This window comes from Gaeumannomyces tritici (genome assembly GCF_000145635.1).
Source record: "Gaeumannomyces tritici R3-111a-1 unplaced genomic scaffold supercont2.26, whole genome shotgun sequence".
Classification (NCBI taxonomy): domain Eukaryota; kingdom Fungi; phylum Ascomycota; class Sordariomycetes; order Magnaporthales; family Magnaporthaceae; genus Gaeumannomyces; species Gaeumannomyces tritici.
In genome coordinates, this window is record NW_008804570.1 from 1 (window position 1) to 19,032 (window position 19,032).

At 58.8% G+C, this 19,032-nt stretch overlaps 7 protein-coding genes across 7 annotated transcripts; 3 read left to right on the top strand and 4 right to left on the bottom strand.

The window, feature by feature from the left end:
- Nucleotides 1-111: 111 nt before the first annotated feature.
- Nucleotides 112-900, bottom strand: GGTG_13638 (hypothetical protein; the record flags this gene model as incomplete). Its single annotated transcript, XM_009231555.1, has 1 exon — nucleotides 112-900. The coding sequence occupies exon 1, from the start codon at nucleotides 634-636 to the stop codon at nucleotides 112-114; it is 525 nt and encodes a 174-aa protein (XP_009229819.1). The 5' UTR covers nucleotides 637-900.
- A 502-nt stretch (nucleotides 901-1,402) lies between these two features.
- On the bottom strand, nucleotides 1,403-1,717 carry GGTG_13639 (hypothetical protein; the record flags this gene model as incomplete). Its single annotated transcript, XM_009231556.1, has 1 exon — nucleotides 1,403-1,717. One exon carries the CDS (start codon nucleotides 1,715-1,717, stop codon nucleotides 1,403-1,405), a length of 315 nt encoding a protein of 104 aa, XP_009229820.1.
- Nucleotides 1,675-2,558, top strand: GGTG_13640 (hypothetical protein). Its single transcript, XM_009231557.1, has one exon. The coding sequence runs from the start codon at nucleotides 1,853-1,855 to the stop codon at nucleotides 2,375-2,377; it is 525 nt and encodes a 174-aa protein (XP_009229821.1). The 5' UTR covers nucleotides 1,675-1,852; the 3' UTR covers nucleotides 2,378-2,558.
- Nucleotides 2,559-4,418: 1,860 nt separating this feature from the next.
- Nucleotides 4,419-7,603, bottom strand: GGTG_13641 (hypothetical protein). The gene is made up of 7 exons (XM_009231558.1): nucleotides 7,117-7,603; nucleotides 6,954-7,036; nucleotides 6,297-6,873; nucleotides 5,998-6,203; nucleotides 5,819-5,930; nucleotides 5,501-5,737; nucleotides 4,419-5,382 (listed from the first exon to the last, which is right to left on the bottom strand). Exons 1-7 carry the CDS (start codon nucleotides 7,373-7,375, stop codon nucleotides 5,153-5,155), a joined length of 1,704 nt encoding a protein of 567 aa, XP_009229822.1. The 5' UTR covers nucleotides 7,376-7,603; the 3' UTR covers nucleotides 4,419-5,152.
- Nucleotides 7,604-9,073: 1,470 nt separating this feature from the next.
- GGTG_13642 (hypothetical protein) lies at nucleotides 9,074-12,272 on the top strand. Its single transcript, XM_009231559.1, has 2 exons — nucleotides 9,074-10,289; nucleotides 10,381-12,272. Exons 1-2 carry the CDS (start codon nucleotides 9,287-9,289, stop codon nucleotides 12,057-12,059), a joined length of 2,682 nt encoding a protein of 893 aa, XP_009229823.1. The 5' UTR covers nucleotides 9,074-9,286; the 3' UTR covers nucleotides 12,060-12,272.
- A 3,250-nt stretch (nucleotides 12,273-15,522) lies between these two features.
- GGTG_13643 (PNG1) lies at nucleotides 15,523-18,512 on the top strand. Its single transcript, XM_009231560.1, has 2 exons — nucleotides 15,523-16,785; nucleotides 16,879-18,512. Exons 1-2 carry the CDS (start codon nucleotides 16,253-16,255, stop codon nucleotides 17,756-17,758), a joined length of 1,413 nt encoding a protein of 470 aa, XP_009229824.1. The 5' UTR covers nucleotides 15,523-16,252; the 3' UTR covers nucleotides 17,759-18,512.
- A 54-nt stretch (nucleotides 18,513-18,566) lies between these two features.
- On the bottom strand, nucleotides 18,567-19,032 carry GGTG_13644 (hypothetical protein; the record flags this gene model as incomplete). The annotated part of the gene is made up of 2 exons (XM_009231561.1): nucleotides 18,567-18,728; nucleotides 18,817-19,032. Coding segments are annotated over 2 exons (378 nt in total), but the record flags the coding sequence as incomplete, so codon positions are not given.

Here is a 19,032-nt window from a genome sequence, read left to right on the forward strand (position 1 = left end):
CATCTTCATATCACCCATCTTACCACAAAAGGAAAATCCGCCCCGATGAAGAGGGGCCGCCCTACTTGTGCTGGGCACACTCCAAGGCAGTAAACAGTACGAACATGCACTTCAGACCATGGTCAGCAGCCGCGCCGCCTGCTCGTCGCTGGCTGGCTGTGGGACGCATGTGCAGACTGACCTGCCGACAAAGCGGCCTGCATACGTCGTAACCGACCATCTCAGGCGCATGCGGGCGGACTGTGTCCGTAGGGAACCTGAGAGTGAGCAGCAATTACCTCCTGCCTCAAGTGCCTGCGGTATTACTTGGTAGCCTGACCACCATGCAGCTTCGCGCATCTGGTCCCATCGTCCCCTTGCTTGTTCTGCCCGAACGGGCCCTCCCCAACCCAGCCAATGTGCGGCGGGCAGGGATACACGGTCGCCTGGAGCTACGCAGGGCTTGCAGGCCTCCTCTGTCGCGCGCGATAGCCACTCGTTGACCACCACCAGCACCACGGCGACGCGCAAACATGGATGGAGGATGCTCGACATCATCCATGCCGATACCCAAAGGACGGTTCCACTCCATTTCGTTTCCCGCCCGTCCGTCCGCGACCTCCTGTGTCGCTCCCTATTGTGTGCTGGGGTAGGCATCGGGTAGAAGCTCGGCAAGGGAGTTGGGCTGTGGGGCGTCGCCGGGCGTGGGGACTTAGCCAGCGAGAGAAGATGGAAACGAAAAGGAAAAAGAAAATAAGAATCGAAATAAAAGAGGAGGCTAGTCCAGCAGGGCCGGCATCACGTCGTTCAGCATGCGGGTAGATAATACGAGCCGGCCATTGGCCTGTCGCAACCCCCTCCTTCTCCTCCTTCCAGGCTTTTTCCAGGGGGGTGTGTACTCGCGTCGCCAGCTGGAAGACACATCAGCCAATAGGCGTTGGTGACGCACTCACTAATGGCGATTGTGTCGAGGGAAGGGCTGGGTCTTGTCACTTGTTGACAGCTTCGAGTGGCATGGCCGAGATGAGATCGGCCGTCTTATTGTTTGTTTGTTGGCTCCTCCGCTTGCAACCGTAATGCATTGGTTTTGTTTGTTGCCCACCACCTCTCTGCGCCTTGATCGCCTACCAACCAGAGGCTTGAGACTGGCCATCCGACCTGTTCGTAGACCTACAGACCCAAGTTTTGGAGACGCGAGTGTGTGTGTGTGTGTGTGTGTGTGTGTGGTACTGTAGTAGAGGTGTGCATGTGTACCTGTTGCTACCGCACACACACGCACACACATACCTTGTCCTGGCTGGCTTCTCGGCACGTACAGGATTGGCTTTCGGCTGCCGTTGTTTCTAGCAGAGCCGTCCAGTGTTTCGCGCATCGTCGTGCCATGGCACGCACCGACCAGGCATTCCGTGCCTGCGGATGCTACTCAGTCCAAGAAGTGAGGGCGGCCGGCCGACCTCGCACTCAATCCGGATGCAACTCCGCCGCTCGCGCCCACCAGCTCGCACTCGTCCAAGTCTATGCCTTGCCGAATGGGGACAACGGATACCACCCCAAAAGCAAGGCACCGCCAGCCCAAGAAGGCTGGGGGGGCTGGGCTGGCCCTCGGGCACTTGGAGCCAGCGTCCTTGCAGCCAGTGTCGTCCTCCGCCTTTATCTCGGAGCACTCGAGCTCGATCCATTGTTGCGGGCCAATGACGCGAACCGCACGCACGGCAGCAGGCGTTTGGCCGCAGCCCATTTCCCGGACCGCCCGACAGCAAATCAAAGCAGCACCAGCACAGGCACGGAACCAGCCAAGCGAGAAGAAGAAAAATGAAGAGAAGCTGGGCAATGGGGAGCACGAGCACAATGTCTACACCGCACAAAATTATTCATGCGTGTCATGATGGGGCCAAATCTCGCGACAGCGCCGCCTGCCCTAGCCCGTCCATGCACGCATAACCGACGCCCATCCATGAGTCTGGGTCCAATAAAAAGGGGGCTCTTGGGAGTGATGTGGGCTCTTGACTTTTTCATGTTCAACCGCGATTTTGACTTTCGCGCAAAAGAGCAGTGGGCCCGACCTGGGTTGCCGGATGGAGAAAGCGGGCAGACATTTGTGAGGCCGCGCCGACGACGAGGGCCGAGTGACCACGAGACAGGATGGAGAGTTGACAATGAGGAAAAATCGGACTCGGCACGTAACCGTATCTGGGCCCCACCCGCGTGGTCCTGGTCCTGGCCCTGCGAGCCGACAGGAGGTGTCTCGACTCCGGAATCGAGATCTCAGATCGCGGGCTCCCAGCAGGCCGACCGGCCACTTCCCCTCCCTACGGCACATCAACACAACACGCAAGGAGAGATGCTTGGCAGGTGTGTACCAAGTTGGGCATCCAAGCCGGCCTGCCTACCTAGATAGGCTACCATGACAGCGGCCGCCAAAGACGGAGCGGGGCCCTGCACTTAGAAGCGCGTGCACCAGCAGATACCGGCAGGCTCTACTCCCACACCAACGAGCAGGCTGGCTGGCTTGGTTGGCTGCTGCGGGGTTGTGAGCTGCAGCTCTCACAGTCACACCGCAACAAGCAACATGTTTCCCCATCAGAAACCTGGATGGAACGGCGGCAGCGCATGGGCACGACCAGCCCGAGTCGCACGCTTGCCGACGGCCACTCCCACCTGATGCCAGCCGTCTGTCTGCTGCAGACATTGGTGACTCAATTCGTGCATATACACTCTCTGACTTTCGATGGGGCACACGGTGGACGCCATAGTGCCGGGCCAGTGTGGGGGTTTACCTAAGCCGTCGTCGGGGACGCTGGGTCCAGAAACAGAAGCTTGAGCCGATCAAAAATGCATGACGACAGTCTTCACTCTGGCACTCTGGCTAGGTGCATACCAGACGACAGCCAACTTCCATCCCTTCTGGAAACGCATGCGCGGCAAACTTACCAACGGACTGGGTCTGGGCTCGCTCGGTTGCCTCAAAGTCTATGCAAAGTGCATGCAGGGCAATCACATGATCCATTCGGCCGAGCCTGACTGACACACTGGCTACCCGCGCCGTGTGCCTTCGTTTGCTCCAGGGGGTCGATGAGGCGGCTATCCTGGCCGTTTCCCGCCCAACAGTGTTGTTACTCACATACGATCCAGTCCCGTGCAGGTTTGACCCGTCGACAGCAAAACAGCTTACGTACTGCCCAAAGCGTCCATCCAGGAGCGGGGAAAAAAAGGGCACGAACATTGAGCGAAAATGTTCACTGTGCATGCGGCTCTGCGGGCTTTCTGGGGCACTTTTTTTTTTCTCTTGCATGCATCACCATCCACTTCCGCGTGGATGTAGGTCGTTGAGACCAGGCAACGCCGAACGCGCACACGTCGATGCCAGACAAACACGCCTGTCGGCTGACGGCATCCGCGGCTGCAACGGACCCTTGGAGATCGCGCGGCGCGCCTGCACAGTATGACTGCAGCAGCAAGATGCGCCCACATTTGCGACTGAGACGTTGCACAATATTGAGAAAATTGCTACCGCTCAGCCCGCTTCCGGGTCCATCCCGGGCCCGAAAGAGAGAGAGAGAGAAGAAAAAAAAATCCCGTCCGGAGATCAAAGCGCAGAACCCGCAACCTGGAACCCGTGGAAAGGAAACACCAGGAAACCCGCCAATCACAAGAAATAGCCAGCCAACCACAGGACAGAGTTCTCCCTGACCGATGTTGTATGGCGACACGCTCCTAGCGCCCCGCTGCCCAGCATCCAACCACGCCAACCAACCTACATTACATACTTACATCGAGCTGCTTTCCCTGGCTTGGTGCTGGCATGTGCATAGGGCGGATGTGATGACTCTACCATGGTCGACGCCTCTTTGAGCAGCCGGACAGGCTCGAGGCAGATGGATGGAAAATCTGGGGCAGCCTGCATGCAGCCAACGCGCTTGCTGCCTGTCTGCCTGTCTGCCTGCCTGCCTGCCTGCCTGCCCATTCGACATGGCATTCGTACACAGTCAAAGTTTGGCCGGAGCCGCCCCGCCACGCCCTATTCCTGGGCCAACAACGTCTCTGAAAGGGTTGAGGAAGCCAAAGGATGCGGCGGATGTGTGGGCTGCTCGGGATCCTCCATCCATCTAGCTGACGCAGACCCCCCTAGACTAGCCTGCGGCGCTCTTGCTGCAAAGTTTCGTCGCGCGCAGTTTCCCGCCGTCGGAATCATCGTGCCTACGTAGCACTCGCGTTATGTACCTACAAAGGTACCTCTCTAGGTAGTACGCACAGCAAACAACGATCGAGAGGGGCCGGGGTCCCCTGGCAGGGGGGGAAACAAAAGAGAGACCATGTCTATCACACACACCTCTTTTTTTTTTTCTCCCGCCCCAGCAGAGGCGATGGCGGGAGCGTGAGGGGACGAAAAAAGAAACATCAAACATTTCATCCAGAACCCGGCATGTGGGGTTCGAGGGGTGGCATCCTGGACGTGCCGGGTTCGCACGTCCCGCTTGGTGCCTGTGCTTGGGCACTTTACGCGACTCTAAAACGAGCAAACAAGCCCGTCGCGTGTCGAACCCGCGTTTTTTTTTGCTCGCGAAACATGGCGGCGACCCACTCAGGGGGCGGCCCTTTTTTTTCTTTTTTTCCTCGGCTCGCGCTAAGGAAGCACAACCTCTCCCCAGCCTGCCACGCCACCAACCCTCTCACCCCGCCAATCTCGATTTCCCCCAAGTGGCCAATCCACGATCGAGGGTCAAGGTGGTTCATGGGATGTTCTGGTTGAGCCTTGCCTTATTTTTTCCTGTTGCTGTTCCAGTGTCACGCAAGTGGCACCATCTCCCGCGATCGCCTCGCCATGGCAAAGCACCCACGGCCCATAGGCACGGATCTTCAACGCCACGCTTGTTTCCTCGCTTCGGTGGACTATTTTTCTTTTCTTCTACACACCGTGCATCCTTTGAGGGTCCGATCCCATTCCTGCACTGCCCGCCTCTTGCTGTGCTCACACGCTGGCTTACTGGCGGCAAAGGGAGGCATCAACCTCGTCGTCGCCCGAGTGGGTCGAGAGATCTGCTCACCCATGCCGATGCCCACTCCGGCCACCTGTCAGCCCGCCGCCCTGCAGGTGCCTGCCACCTCTGAAAGGCCGAGACAGCATGGCCTTCAGCCACCCCAACTCTTGCCGTGGTGCCCCCCTCAGCCACCCCTACCTCTTGTACCCTCCCACCAGGTCCGGCTCCCTCGTTTTCTCCGTCACCACCCTGTTAGCGACCTGATCGTCGCTCCCTTCGGCGTGAATGTACAGCTGCAGGACTTTGGGCCCAGGATAGTTCTCCCGGGCGTGGATGAGCCACCAGATGCCCGTCACCATGACCGTCCCCACCAGGATCACGCTGCTGTAGTTCATGGACTCAGCCGTTGTGGGCACGAGGTATGCTGCAAGCAGGGATCGAGGGGTCAGCTGACGGGTGGCTTTGGATATGCGCGTTTGCGCGACGGCCTCTCTCACTGCTTCGTTTCAAATTTCAAGAGGTCGGGGATATGTGTGACTCACGAAAGCAGTATAGAATGTCAAATAGCGTGATGAATATCACGGCCGTGATATTGATTGGGACGCCCAACCTGCCCAGGTGGAAGGGGCCAGGAGGGAAATTCCTCCGCCCGGACATCAGGTTGGCCAGGAAAGGGATCGCGTATGACACGGTCGTCAAGATGATGAATGAGCCCGTGAGGCTGAGGAAGGCAGTAGAGCTTCCTAGAGGGATGGCCCCAAGCCCAGTCGCAACGACGGCTGATGCCGGTTCGTCACAGGTCAGCTCGGATTCCCATCACCTCAATGTCTGACAGACGGGCGGCTGGCGGTTCCACATACCTACAAACAGCGTCGCGGCAACAGGGCAGCTCAGGTTCTCGTTGACATGGCCGAACACGCCAGAGAGCGGGACGGCATTGTCTCGTGCAAGGGACCAATAGAGCCGGGAGTTCTAGGGTTGATCTGGTCAGACAAGCCCTGGCTTCAGTTAGGGTTGATGGTGAAGGGGCAATACATACAGTGACGAGCGTGCCGATGCAGCATAGGAAAAGCGACGTGATGAGGATGAACAAGAGACCAAACGTGGCGCCCCTGTTCAGTGTCCCGTCCGGGCTCGCGGTTGCCTGTGCATATATCCCTGCCAGGGGGTAGCTGTTGAATCCGTCCTGCAGCGCATCCAGATCTGTGGTGGCGTATGACAGGGTCACCGCAAAGACGAACGCAACTACATAACGAGCAACAAACCGTCAGCTCTCATACTATATAAGTGCAATTTAGTGGGCTTTTGTCTTGTGACAGGCTGTAGCTGAGCACATACAAAGGAAGCCGCTGCCGATCTGCACGCCAATGGCCTTGGGTAGATCCCTCTTCGGGTGCGCGAGCTCCTCGGCCATGTGGGATATCGAGTCGGGCGTGCCGACGGTGAAGGCTCCATTCAGCACGCCGAGCAGGAACGCGACGCCACTCGGCCAGCCCGTCTTGTTGTTCTCGTCGAACGAGCCCCAGACGAAGTAACTAGAGGCGTGTCTGCTGGGCATGACGGCGAGCACGACGATGGTGGCGATGCCGCCGAACAGCACCACAAACATGCCGAGGCTCTGGCTCGCAGGAACGATGCGGTTGGCGAAGATGACGATGAAGGTCGAGGTCCAGAGCACGGCCAGGTAGGCCACGTAGACGGTCCACGGCCACGGCTCGTACGTGTCTCCGTGGTAGACGGCATACATGCTGGTCGCGATGTTGCCCGCGATCTGCAAAAGGGCTGCCAGATCGAACATCCAGCCGTAGAAGTTGATCCATCCGGTGAAGAACCCCAAGATTCTGCCCCATCTTGGCCCTCCGGCAATGGTTGCCCAGTGGTACACACCACCAGAGGTCGGCACTGACGATGCCAGCTGCGCGGGGGTGGTTGGACGTCAGTGAGGGTTGTGAGATGCGGGCTGGCAAGGGCCCGTTGGCTCCCAACATGTCCTACCTCGGCTAGACTCAATCCGATAAAGGAATAATAGAAGGCTGCGACTACGAGGCCAAATATCAGGCCGGGAGGTCCGCCGTTGACTGCGCATACCGCTGTGAGCTAACTGGCCGGGTCCGGCGTCGCTGCCGTCATGTCATGTAGGGGTCGACCGAGAACTAACGGATAGAGATTGAATACGACGAGCCCAAAGCAGCCCAGGCATTATCGACGGTCATTGCGGTCCCACATACAGTCAACAGGCTGTACTGTCTCTTGAGCTGGTCCTTGTGCCCAGAGGCATTGACGACGACGCCGTCCCGGATGGCAGCAACCGTCTCATCCTCGGCCTGGTCACCTCCATCCCCTTGTACTCTGACACCACCATGCCTGAATAGTGTTCCAAATCTTGCCATGGTAACCACAAGAGGCATAACCACCATGGGCAGTCTAAGCCGCTCGCGTTAGCTGGCAAGTTGGTGGACCGATAGTGAAGAAGGGACTTGAATGGATAAGGCAGCAAGACGGGAAAGGTCAATGTGTTATACTGGGATATAAAATAGGCGGTAAACACTAGATTAAGTATATGATCGTTGTTGAAATCGGCTCTATGACAACGTCGAGAGCTGTTCCACGGCAGGCTAGCTGCTAGGAATAGCCGCAGAGGAAAGACCTCAATGCGACCGGGTAGCTATCGAGGTTATAAGCAAACGACAAGTGACATACGGGATAGATAGCGGTCGCGCACCACCTTATGCGCTGCAATGCAGTGCCAGTCATCAAGTGCTAGGGTGGCAACAGAGTCCCGTCCATTAGTGCAAGGAGACATATTCACCCTATGAGACGCTACCTCACCCTGAGCCGCTCCGATGCACCTCTGTGCAACCCGAGCTCGCTCGCATTTAGATCCCGCCAGGCCTGTGCTAGCGGATAATCATGCGATGCTGGCTAGTGAGCGTCAAGTATTGGTGCGGTCCGAAAATATTCATTGCCTCCCACTATCTCGTCCCTGCAGGACAATGTAACGGCAGGCGAGACACCTGCATGGTTGTAAGACAAGACCGATATGCGCTCTGAGATAGGCGGCAGACGGGATCTGTGTGAGCGGGGGATGGTGTTCTAGGCTAATGCCAGGTATCATAGCTCCCAGCTACCGCATCGAAAAGAAGTGCCCACGGTTCGGGCTAGAACCAACAGCACACCGAAAGCCACAAAAAGCAACAGCAACCTATCGATTCTATCAAATGGGAGAAAAGGCAGCGTCTGCCGCGAGAGTCGCTGCCTGAAAGAAGGAGAGGCTACTGCCACGAGCTGTGAGCCATCGGGGCCATCGGGGAGGCCAGCTTGGCGGCCCCTATCGAGGCCGCCCGGGGTGGGGGTAGCACTCGCCCACACCAAATACGACCGTAAGCCTTATCAGACCTAGTATCGGGGCGTGTTTTTGGTGCGGCCATCCAAGAAGCCATTCATTAGCAAACAAAACCCGTCACGGGCTGTTAAAGGGGTGCATGCTGCCAAGGCCCGCCTATCAGCTGTTTAGAAGCGCTGGTTTTGCGGGCGCTGTTTGGCACAGTGGCCGATGCTAACACAAGTCCCTCGCATGCAACCAAACACACCACTTCATTTCCCCCGTCCCAACCTCAATTGAGGGTGCGGAGGCTGGCGCAGCGCTCATGGTGCCGTCCATGACGACCAATAAACTGGCCGTCGCTCGAGCGGCGTTCGGACTTGGGGCATTGTGGCTGGCAACTACCTATGCTGCCAGCAAGTCCCGTCTCGCGCCGTCTCGTGCCGTGCTGCAGGGCGTCTAGAACCCTTTGTGATTCGGCAAATATGCGCGAATGCCTGTTTGGACGGGTGGTCATATGGGCATATGTTGCTGATCAGAGCAAGGAGATGGCGGATGGTCCCTAGGGAAGCACCTCTTGGGTAAAATGCCCGGGGTTAGGACAGAGAGGGGAGCACGATGTGTGTCATTCCGACAGGGAGCATATTTTGGCGGCGTTATGAGCGACCAAAGAGCTGGGCCCAGCCGACTGCGGGGCCAAAACCCGGGCGCGGGAGCCGAGTGGGCCCGCCTGGCGTAGCGCAGGGTCTTATCGCCCCTCAGAATAGACCCGATAACGAGACGGCAGAAAAAAAAAAAACCAAGTCGCGACCATAGCTTATGAAAGCTCCAGGTTGCGACTAACGGCGTCGACCGACCACGTAAATCGCCGAGCTCCCCTTGAGCCATTGTGCGCATGCACCCCTCGCAACCAACTCAATAACCGTGACACAAGACTGACGGTAGCGAACCTCGAGATCGCCTGTCTCTTCTACCAATAAGCGCCATCGCACCGAGCGCCGGCGCCATGGACATCCATCGGTGCCGCTTCGTTCCGTTTCCGACGTCGTCGATCAACAGCCTCGCCTTCAACCGCCCCTATATCTCTGCTGCCGACAAGGCGCAGAAGCAGATCCCCATCCGCCTGGCCGTCGGCAGGGAGAATGGCGACATCGAGATCTGGGACCCCCTGGAGGGCGCCTGGCACCAGGAGGTCATAATCCACGGCGGCATGGGCCGCAAAGTCGACGCCCTCGTCTGGGCCACGGAGCGCGACGAGCCGCTCGCAGACGGCGGCATCGCTTTCGGGAAGTCTAGGCTCTTCAGCATCGGCGGCGGCCCGACCGTGACCGAGTGGGATCTGGCCAAGGGCAAGGCGCGGAAACATGCCAGCGGCCAGCACGGCGATATATGGTGCCTCGGGCTCCAGCCTGCCCCGCAGGGCCAGAGTCCAAACCGCCTGGTGGCCGGCACCGGTGACGGTTGCCTGGTCCTGTACTCGATAGAAGACGATGACCTACGCCTCCAGAGAATCCTGGTGAAGTCACCGTCCAAGAAGATCCACTTCGTCAGCATCGCCTTCCAGTCCCGCCACATCGTCGCGGTCGGGTGTTCCGACGCTAGCATACGGGTCTACGATGTCAGGAACGGCTCTGTGGTCCGGAAGATGACGCTTGGTCGCGACCTCGCAGGCGGATCCAAGGATGTCATCGTTTGGTGCGTCAAGGCGCTGCCAAACGGCGACATCGTCTCCGGAGACTCGACCGGCCAGGTCTGTATATGGGACGGCAAGACGTACACACAGGCCCAGCGCATTCAGAGCCACAGCCAAGACGTCCTGAGTCTGTCAGTCAGCGCCAATGGCTCCGCTATTGTCAGCGGCGGCATGGACAAGAAGACCGTCTTGTATAAGCGTATGTCTAGTCAGAACGCCCGCTGGGCCAAGGTCTTCCATCGGAGATACCACGCCCACGATGTCAAGGCCATGGCCGCATTCGAGGGTAGAGGAATGAGCGTTATTGTCTCTGGAGGTAAGAACGCTAGCCATTTTCACCTGTTGCTTTATTGCATCGACGATTTTCGGTATTCTATGGCCACGCAGCTAATACTTAAATTCGCCAGGCTCTGATGCTTGCCCTATTGTCATCCCCCTCAGGGAAGCAGGACTGGAAAACCACAGGACGCTGCCGCACTTGCCGCAGGCTGTTCCCGTGGCGAGCGCACCAGAGGCCCGTGTCGTCGTAAGCTGGTGGGGCAGAGAGATCCAGATCTGGAGGCTGCCAGAACGCACACCGGACCCTGTTGGTCTCGACGGCGAGCTCGAGGGATCACAGCCTCCCAAGGCCCTCAAGAGGATGCTGATCAAGGGCAACTCGGACATCACGTCCGCATCCGTTAGCAGCAACGGATCCCTCTTGGTCGTATCTACGGCAGCCGAGCTCAAATTGTTCCAGCTGGACTTCGAGTCATCCATTTCCGCCAGAGAGGAGCTCCGGGTCACCAGAATAACCTTGCCTGAAAGCGTCGCAAACCTGGGCGCAACACTTTCCCGGGTATCCCCTAATGGGAAATGGATCTGTCTGGTGCGCGAAGGTAGCGAGCTGATGGTCCTCAAGACTGCGATTGAGCCGTCTACTGGGGAGTTCTGCATTCATCACGGCTCTGATCGACAGCGGCTGAGGAGACTGCATCGCGAAGCCGCGCAGCTGGCATCTCTCTCATGGGTGGGCACGTACAGCAGACGCATCTCACATGTTGCCTTTTCGCCAGATAGCCGGATGCTCGCGACGGCGGACCTGGCCGGCTACGTAGATACATGGCTTGTGCGGGGCGGCGTTGACGGGCAGGATGTGGAGGGTGGCGATGACGCGTTGGCCGACCTGTCTCGGTCTCACGACTCCTCGACTGACGACTCTTCTGACGACGAGAGCGCGGCGCGTGTCCCCCGCGGCGCATGGATTCGTAATCCAAAGGCCTCTCTAATCCCGAAACTTCCAAGTGCCGCAACCGTCTTGTCGTTTTCGGGCGACGTCCCGAAGGGCCCGGCGGCACAGGACACCACACCTCGTGCTTACGAACTCTTGGCCGTCACAAGTACGTCACGACTACTGGTCTTTGACGCCGTCGGCGGGACCTTGATTCCGTGGTCACGCCGGAACAGATATCCCCAATTCCCGGAAGCCTTCCGCTCCAGCCGGGACCTCATCAAGGGCGCTTTGTGGCAAGGCTCAAGGGTGTGGCTCTATGGCCTCTCTTCGCTTTTCATGTTCGACCTGTCCCAGGACCTGCCCTTGGAGAATCAACAGGGCCGGGAACCTGACCACCCCAAGCAAGGAATGAAGAGGAAGCGAGACAACAACACGAGCGGAGCTGGAGGCCGGATGGGCACAGGCTGTCTCGATTCGCTCAAGGTGCAGAAGGCGGTGTCCGCAGACAATGGACGAACAACAGAGTGGGTCGAGATGGAGATGGATGACGCGGACGAGGCTCGGCTCGATGCACTGGAGCACGACGAAGACGACGAGTCTGACGGCGGTGAGCTCCAGGCCATGCGGGCCGGTCGCGTCGCCGACGAGGAGGAGGCTAAAGAGAAAACCAGGGGCGTGGGATTTTGGCACACTTTCAAATATCGCCCGATATTAGGTGCTGTTCCTCTGGAGTCGTTAGCTGCTGCGTCCGCGTCAGGGGCCGCCCGGCAGCGCCACCTAGAGATGGCCCTTATCGAGCGGCCGCTCTGGGATGTGCTACCTCCGAGGTATGTGACAGACAGCGAAAGAGACGACAGGACTTCTCGAGCCTAACCTTGATGATCAAGGGTCAGTCAGATAAGCCCAGGCTTGCCGGGGCAGGACATGTACCTACTTAGGTATGGAGGCATCGAGGCTATCCAGGGCCAGATGTAAAATAAAGCAGACCGAGCGTCATCTATCTGTCTATCTATGTATCAACCACCCTTTCGGCATGCACCTCTTCCGTCACTACGTTTGCCCTAATAAGCTACTTCCGATCTGGTGCCAAGGTTTGGAAACAAGAGCAACATCTACGGTTTGTTTCCCTGGCCCAGGGCCGGGGGGGTTGCGAGGCTTCTGAAGGCAACCGCGCGGTCCTGCTCTCCAGGCCAGAGTCGGAAACGGCTCATCTCTTACCCGCCAGAAAGACAGACAAACCCCACCGGCTCGCGTTGCCCTTTCCCCATGGCCATGTGGTCGGATGACCCGTCCGCAGCCCGATTGTGCCTACACGGGTCGATTCCCGGGATGGAAGTCTGTCCGTCTCTCGGCGTGCCAGGATGGCGATCCAATTAAACACGGACAACAGGGCAAACCGGCCGAGAAACACAAAACGATGGGTGGGAGGAGGAGAGCTACAGCGTAAGCAGGACAGAAGAGAGACAGAAAGGAAGGGAAGCACACGGACGGCGGCAGCGGCAGGGATGCAGCAAGTCATTCGAGAAGCTTTGAGACCAAAACGAGCGTGCGGCAGCGGCGTCATGTATGTACATGATGTATCTTTGTGGGATGGGGAGGGTTCAAAGACGCGCGTCCGCCCCGGCTGGCACTGCGCCGTATACGCTTTCCGGGGCCTTGCTACGACACGGACAGTTGGTTGGGAACACGCTGCCGGGAGCCAGCAGGTCCCCCCTCCCGCAGAAAGCTGCTTGGTTTGCGTTGGCTTGGCACTGGTCCAGATGCGTCAGCGCCCGCGGGGGGGGATACCTGGGGGTGAGGCCGTTTTTTTTTGGTTTTTTTTGGTTTTTTTTTGCCTGCGGATCTTGCTTGGGGGTAAGATGGTAATGGGGGACGTGTCTGTCGTCAGGTGCTACAACCGCACACAAGCCATGGATGTCAGAAAAGGGCCCGAAAAGGCTATCTGTAAGAAACGACGCTTCGGGATATGGGCGGGCGTTTTTTTTCTCCAAGCCGCGGCTGCACTGCACCTCCCTTCAATCTCGTCAAATGATGGAAGTGGTACCTCGAGCAAGCCTGTGAGAACGGATCGGTCCCTTTTTACTTTATCATCATGATTGTTTTCAATTATTTCCACTTCTTTTTTTTGTCTTGACTTCACGATTCCCGTGATCCCTCTGTTTGCGTCTGCCAGTAGGCGGCCGTCAGTGCGTAATCCAGAACCAGGGGTCGGCCAAGGTGGCAACGCGCAAGAGGGCGGACATGGTGGACTGGGCCACGCAATCCCCACGGACTATCAAACGATGCGCTCACCCCCCCTGGGTGCGGCGCTTGACAAACTTGGGGTGGACGGACTTGCTCTCAACTCGGGGTCTAGGGAGGCCATTCGTGGCCGCCGTCCAGGATGGGAGCTCCTCCAGCAGAACGGAGAGAATGAAAAAAAAAAAGGTGATCGAATCCGCCACCACCGCGGCGCAGGGCTCTTTGAATCCGTAAAGGATCGACACGGCTATCTACCTGGTGTCAGGATGACCCGTTCACGATCCTCCGATACCACCAGACAGACCAGCCGCGGTGCCACGCAAAGCCCGCGATCCCTCATTTGCCCCCTCGCTGATTGAGGCGACTGCCGCGTGCTGTGGGCGGCCTAAATGTCCCACGTGACGCGTACAGCCGCCTCTGATCAGCCATTGCCAAAGTACCCTCCACCTCCCAGCCTCGGACCAGACACTGAAGGGTCAGCATGTTTCGCATTGGCTTCCGGGCCCGCGTGGCAGTAGACCTGTTCACCGCCCGGCTTTGTTTGCCCTGGGGGGTTCTTCGCGAGCCAATGTCTTGGGCAGGGCGCACACAGCAGGGACTTTTTGGGTGTGGTGATGCACTCGCCAAAAGTGTGCTCAGTCGCCATCCATGGTCTGGGGGCCACGCGTTGCGGATACCTATCGTTATCGGCATCCCCACAAATTCCCTGCCTGCCAACCAACAAGCAAACTTGCTGCAGCGACCGAAGCCCGGTGCTGCACCGTCTGCGTCTTGTTCGCATCCCCGAATGAAACGAGTGGTAGCGGTGGCCACACCCCCCTGTCGTCGTCGTCGTGGTGGGGGTCGTTTGGGGTGGGAGACCAATGTCGGCCTTTTTCTATGTGTTGATGGCAGCAGGCACATGCAGCAACACCTGGGCTGGCCGTCATTGCTTTCGGCACACGGCACTGGAGGCTCCGCCGGATTTTGCGGTACCCTTGCCATCATTTCTCCCCCTGGTGCGCGGAGGGAAATCAGGGAGGTTCGCTGCTGGGTAGGGTTGACGGGTAGACAAAGGACGGATCTGGGGGCATAATTGCATCACGTCGGCCACGGCGGGGACGAGGGATGCAATATATACCTAGGTGGATAGGTATAAGAAAGGGGCGCTAAAAGGAGACCAGGTCCAGGTCTCTCGAGCCGATATGACTCGGGCGGTAGAAATGAAAGCAAAGAGCGCTGGCAATTTTGGGGCATCCCTAGAGGTATGGTGACGGAGCGCCTACAGAGCCTCAACTTTAATTTTCTCCTCTTTTTTTTTTTTTTTTTTGCTGCCTCTCGTCTTATTTTGTCCGAACCAAGAGAAGGGCGACGGGGAGCTATATGCCACGTGCCCGAACTGGCATTTATTGTCATACCTAGAAGTTGGGCGGGCGGGCAAAAGTCTGGTTCTGCTGGCTGGTGGTGCAAGTCTCCAATGCGGTGCGTGCAAAGAGAGGCAGCGACGGAATGCAGAATGCCTTATCCCGAGGCCTCAATTCAATGTGAGTCTAGGCCGGCAGAAACGGCATCCAGCTGCAAGAAAGTGAGGGGCCAAGGTGGGCTCATCCCCATTCGGCGGCCCGGCCTGGCTGGGCATCAGGTAGCAGAGACCAGGCCAGGCACGGGCTCTGGCTGGCGCTGGAGGTCAGCTGCATCGTGCCGACCACGGCCTGGAGCTTCTGGAAGCAGCGCACGACGGCTGCCAGGCGCTGCGAGGCCAGGCGGCTGCCAGTGCGAGCAGGCCGTGCGGATAGGGGAGGCCGTGCACCCTCGCAGCCCAAAAGGGCATTCCGCCACGGTACCGAGTACCTCTGCTGGCCTTGGACCTGGGGGAGGGCCCATCTGGGACTCGCAGTTGATGGCGCAGTCGACACTTAGTCGGATCCACCCGCGGCCTCGACGTCCCATTGGCTCGGCTGGCCCACGACGCGCGTTCACGACGAAGTGGATCGGCTTGCTTTCCCCCTCCCGCCCATGGCTTACGTTTGCGCTTCGTCTCTCTTGTCACTCAAGACCACAGCCCCCACCAATTGCGCTGTCGCCCGGGCCCGGATGGTACCTTTCTGCCCTCGACTGCTGCCAAATCTTCTCTCGCCCGACGTACGCAACAGGGCCAGGGGGGTGCTGCGTCGCCCTCTCTAGCCTTTACGACCTCTAGGGCTCCTTGAGCCGTCTATTATCCACCTCCCGTGCCGTCAATCCGCTCTTCTTCCTCTCCCACCCCCCGAATCCTCCTCCCCCTTCTCTGCTGCCGGCCATTTCTACACAGCGCCTACACCTGGCCGCTGCACTCGCTTGCCGTCATCGCCGCCGTCCATCCTCGGTCGCCCGTCGTCTTAGCGACCGTCGCAGTGCTTGCTGCCGACCGCGCTTGCCCCCCTGTCGATAAACATACCTGGTCGACAATCCAAGACCCCAACCCGCGCGATACATCACCAGTCCTGCGACCAACACCAACCAACAGCCCGTGGCACACCACCACCACCAGCAATCTCGGCAACCCGTGTGGCCCGCCAGCTGGAGTGAACGCGAGGGAGGACCCAAGACCGGGAGGGAACACGGGGACATAGGTCTTGCGGGTGTGTTCTTGTGCCTGTGCGTGTGCTTGTGCCTGTGTTTTTGCGCCCGCGCCCGTACACGTGTGCGTCATACAAGCCACTCGGGCATATTCTTGAGCGATCATCAGTCGGCGGCGATATCCGATCGGAACAGAGTAACCCGACCCGACCCCGACGACAGACGGGCCGACAGTCTCGCGGCGAGACGCAATCCCGCCGAACCTGCACGAATCCCCCGCTGGTGCGATGGCCTCGGATCAGGATGGCTCCGGGCCGCGTGGCGACGAGTATGGCGAGGAGTGGGCTAAGGACCTGCGCCTGCGATTTGAGCGACTGCTCCGGAACAAGCGCCTGAACGAGCTCGATCGATCTCGGTCCCGCCAGGACTCCCCGGCGTCTAGAGACGGCAGCCCGGCACCCGGTCCCGGCTTCTCTTCCCCCTCGTCGTCGCGTCCGTCAACGTCACATGCCAACCAGGCCGGTGCAACACCACCTTCATACTCGTCATTACGGAATCTCCCCTTGATACCAACACCTCCCGCCGCTAGCGATAAGGAGTCTCAAAAATTTAGAAATCTTTTGATCACTCTGTCGACAACCCCAACAAAGTACGAAAACCCTGGCCTCCTAGACGAGGCGCTACAGGTCATCCCGCTGGATCGCATCTACGGCGAGGCCGAGGAGGAGGCACAAGTGCTTCAGGCCCAGGCCGAGAGCTTGGGAGACGGATCCTCGCCCGAGTGGGGGTATCAGGATTGCGTCATCCGCGCGCTCTTGAGGTATGTTGATCTTTATACATCCTGTCTGCTACGACAGTCTCATAGACTGCCTTGTTGGAAGCTGGACGGTTGGCTGACTTGCTTCTCATAAAGGTGGTTTAAGCGGTCTTTTTTTACTTGGATCAACAACCCGCCATGTCCAATGTGCATGTCACCAACCACGGGGCATGGCAAGACGGCGCCGACTCCCGAAGAGAATGCGTGTGGTGCCCTACTGGTGGAGCTTTACCGCTGCTCGAATGCCGAATGTGGCGCCTATGAGCGTTTTCCTCGCTACAGCGATGTCTGGAGGCTACTTCAGACACGGCGTGGCCGGTGCGGCGAGTGGGCAAACTGCTTCAGCATGCTATGCCGCGCCGTGGGCAGCCGTGTGCGCTGGGTGTGGAACCAGGAAGACCATGTCTGGACCGAAATATACTCGGAGCATCAGAAGCGATGGATCCACGTCGACGCCTGCGAAGAGGCCTGGGACAATCCCCGTCTCTACACTGAGGGTTGGGGCAAGAAGATGTCGTATTGCGTGGCATTTTCTATCGACGGAGCCACCGACGTGACGCGACGCTACGTCCGCAAAAGCGAGTACTCGCTCGAGAGGAACAAGTGCCCGGAGGAGGTGATGCTCTACATCATGCAGGAGATTAAGAATATCCGACGAGCCAACATGGGCAAGGAGGAACGATTCCATCTAGAGAAGGAGGACTCCAGGGAGGACCGAGAGCTGCGTCAGCACGTCGTCAACTCCATCGCACAGGCCGTGACCCGTCTGGTCCCCAACCCCACCGGGTTTGCCTCTGGCTCGGGCTCCGGCCGTGCCGGCTCCGGGTCCGCGTCCGAAGACACCAAGGTGCCTGCAGAGCAACCTGGTCGTCAGAGCGGCAACGCCGAGTGGGTCGCTTCCCGGGGCGAGGACGGCAGGAGACACCAGCCATACCAGCCGCCGAGAGATCCCAGCGACCGACGAGACTTCCCCTGATGCGCGCTCTCCGCTTGGCGTCTTAACCACCATATTATATCATATATACCCACCCCCTCTACCTACTCCCAATGACTCCTCAGCCGCCCATGTGTGGTCTTGGGCGGCGCCTGAGAGCGATTTGGCCCTCCTGAGGAGTCATTCCTAATATCGAGAGAGAGGCTATGCATCGACCCCGGGCCGGGTCACCCTCGCACCTCTACTATGACACTCTTGCATAGACACGGCGTTTATCTTTCCTTTGTTTATTGGTCCCGCGAAGGGTCATCTACATATCCACCCATTTCTTTTTCTCTTCCTTCTTGGTATAATTCTTTCCAGGGCCGCTTCCCTCGCGACGGCCCAAGGTGCGGAGCGCAGAAATGTATCTACTACCCGGCGATATCGCCAATTCTCATTTGTTCATGATTTTCCTTGATCGGCAGCTCCGGGACTCGGCCTCTTGGCCCCGGGGCCAGTCGCAGTTATTGGACGGCGCAGAGGGCTGCGAGGGGGCAAAGATAAAGGCCATGTGTTGAGCCATGAAAGCAACGGCCGCGGTGCCGGCCTTGCCCTCGTGCTCGGGAGTTTTGGGGGACAAGCAACCTGTGATTTCTGTTGTTTCTCAAAAGAGTTTATGGATCAGGCATGGCTTGTCGGGGCCCGACTAGCGGCGATATGATATCTGAGGGATACATTCCCGGCCTCGTCGTGGCCCAACAGTAGATTATATTCTCCAATATATCATATCCAATTATCGAGTATCTTGATGCCATCTGTTGCGTGTTCATATCCCCTACCCAACAGACCCATTCCTTGTCGTAGTAATCTAGGAACAGATACCAAACGCCCTCTGACATCCAGCACCACAATACGCGGCTGACTGGCCGCAATATCCATGCCTGCTGCAGCAAAGCCAGCTTGGGCACTTGGGATGCGACATGCCACAGGCTCCCGTATTCACGGATGAAGCAGCTGCGGGCTTCGGTTCCTGGGGACGAGAAGGGATGAGTCGCGCAGTCAGCGGGGGGCGGGGAGGAGACGCGTTTCTTCACAAGCCGTCAAGATTGCCTGCGCACCGGAGGACACTGCCGCAGCCTGCGGTCGGCGCTCGCGCGCGCGAGGGCGCCCTTGACCGAGGCGTAAAAGGGCTGCGACGCGGCGGCGTACGTGGCGTCCCACACGGCCACGCCCGCGAACTGCGGCCGGCAGTAGTAGGCCTCGACGAGGCGGCGGGCCGCCGCGGGCGCGACGTAGTGGCCCGGCGCAGCCGCCCGGGCGCCGCCCGGCAGCCC

What these genes read in the sequence shown, in the direction of transcription:
- GGTG_13640 (XM_009231557.1), top strand. Translation starts at nt 1,853, where the DNA reads ATGCGTGTCATGATGGGGCCAAATCTCGCGACAGCGCCGCCTGCCCTA.
- GGTG_13643 (XM_009231560.1), top strand. Translation starts at nt 16,253, where the DNA reads ATGGCCTCGGATCAGGATGGCTCCGGGCCGCGTGGCGACGAGTATGGC. An exon ending in GTCATCCGCGCGCTCTTGAG is followed by an intron (nt 16,786 to 16,878) that starts GTATGTTGATCT and finishes CTTCTCATAAAG; the next exon opens with GTGGTTTAAGCGGTCTTTTT.
- GGTG_13641 (XM_009231558.1), bottom strand. Translation starts at nt 7,375, where the DNA reads ATGGTGGTTATGCCTCTTGTGGTTACCATGGCAAGATTTGGAACACTA. An exon ending in TCGGATTGAGTCTAGCCGAG is followed by an intron (nt 6,874 to 6,953) that starts GTAGGACATGTT and finishes ACCCCCGCGCAG; the next exon opens with CTGGCATCGTCAGTGCCGAC. An exon ending in TGCCGCGACGCTGTTTGTAG is followed by an intron (nt 5,738 to 5,818) that starts GTATGTGGAACC and finishes AACCGGCATCAG; the next exon opens with CCGTCGTTGCGACTGGGCTT.
- GGTG_13642 (XM_009231559.1), top strand. Translation starts at nt 9,287, where the DNA reads ATGGACATCCATCGGTGCCGCTTCGTTCCGTTTCCGACGTCGTCGATC. An exon ending in GAGCGTTATTGTCTCTGGAG is followed by an intron (nt 10,290 to 10,380) that starts GTAAGAACGCTA and finishes TAAATTCGCCAG; the next exon opens with GCTCTGATGCTTGCCCTATT.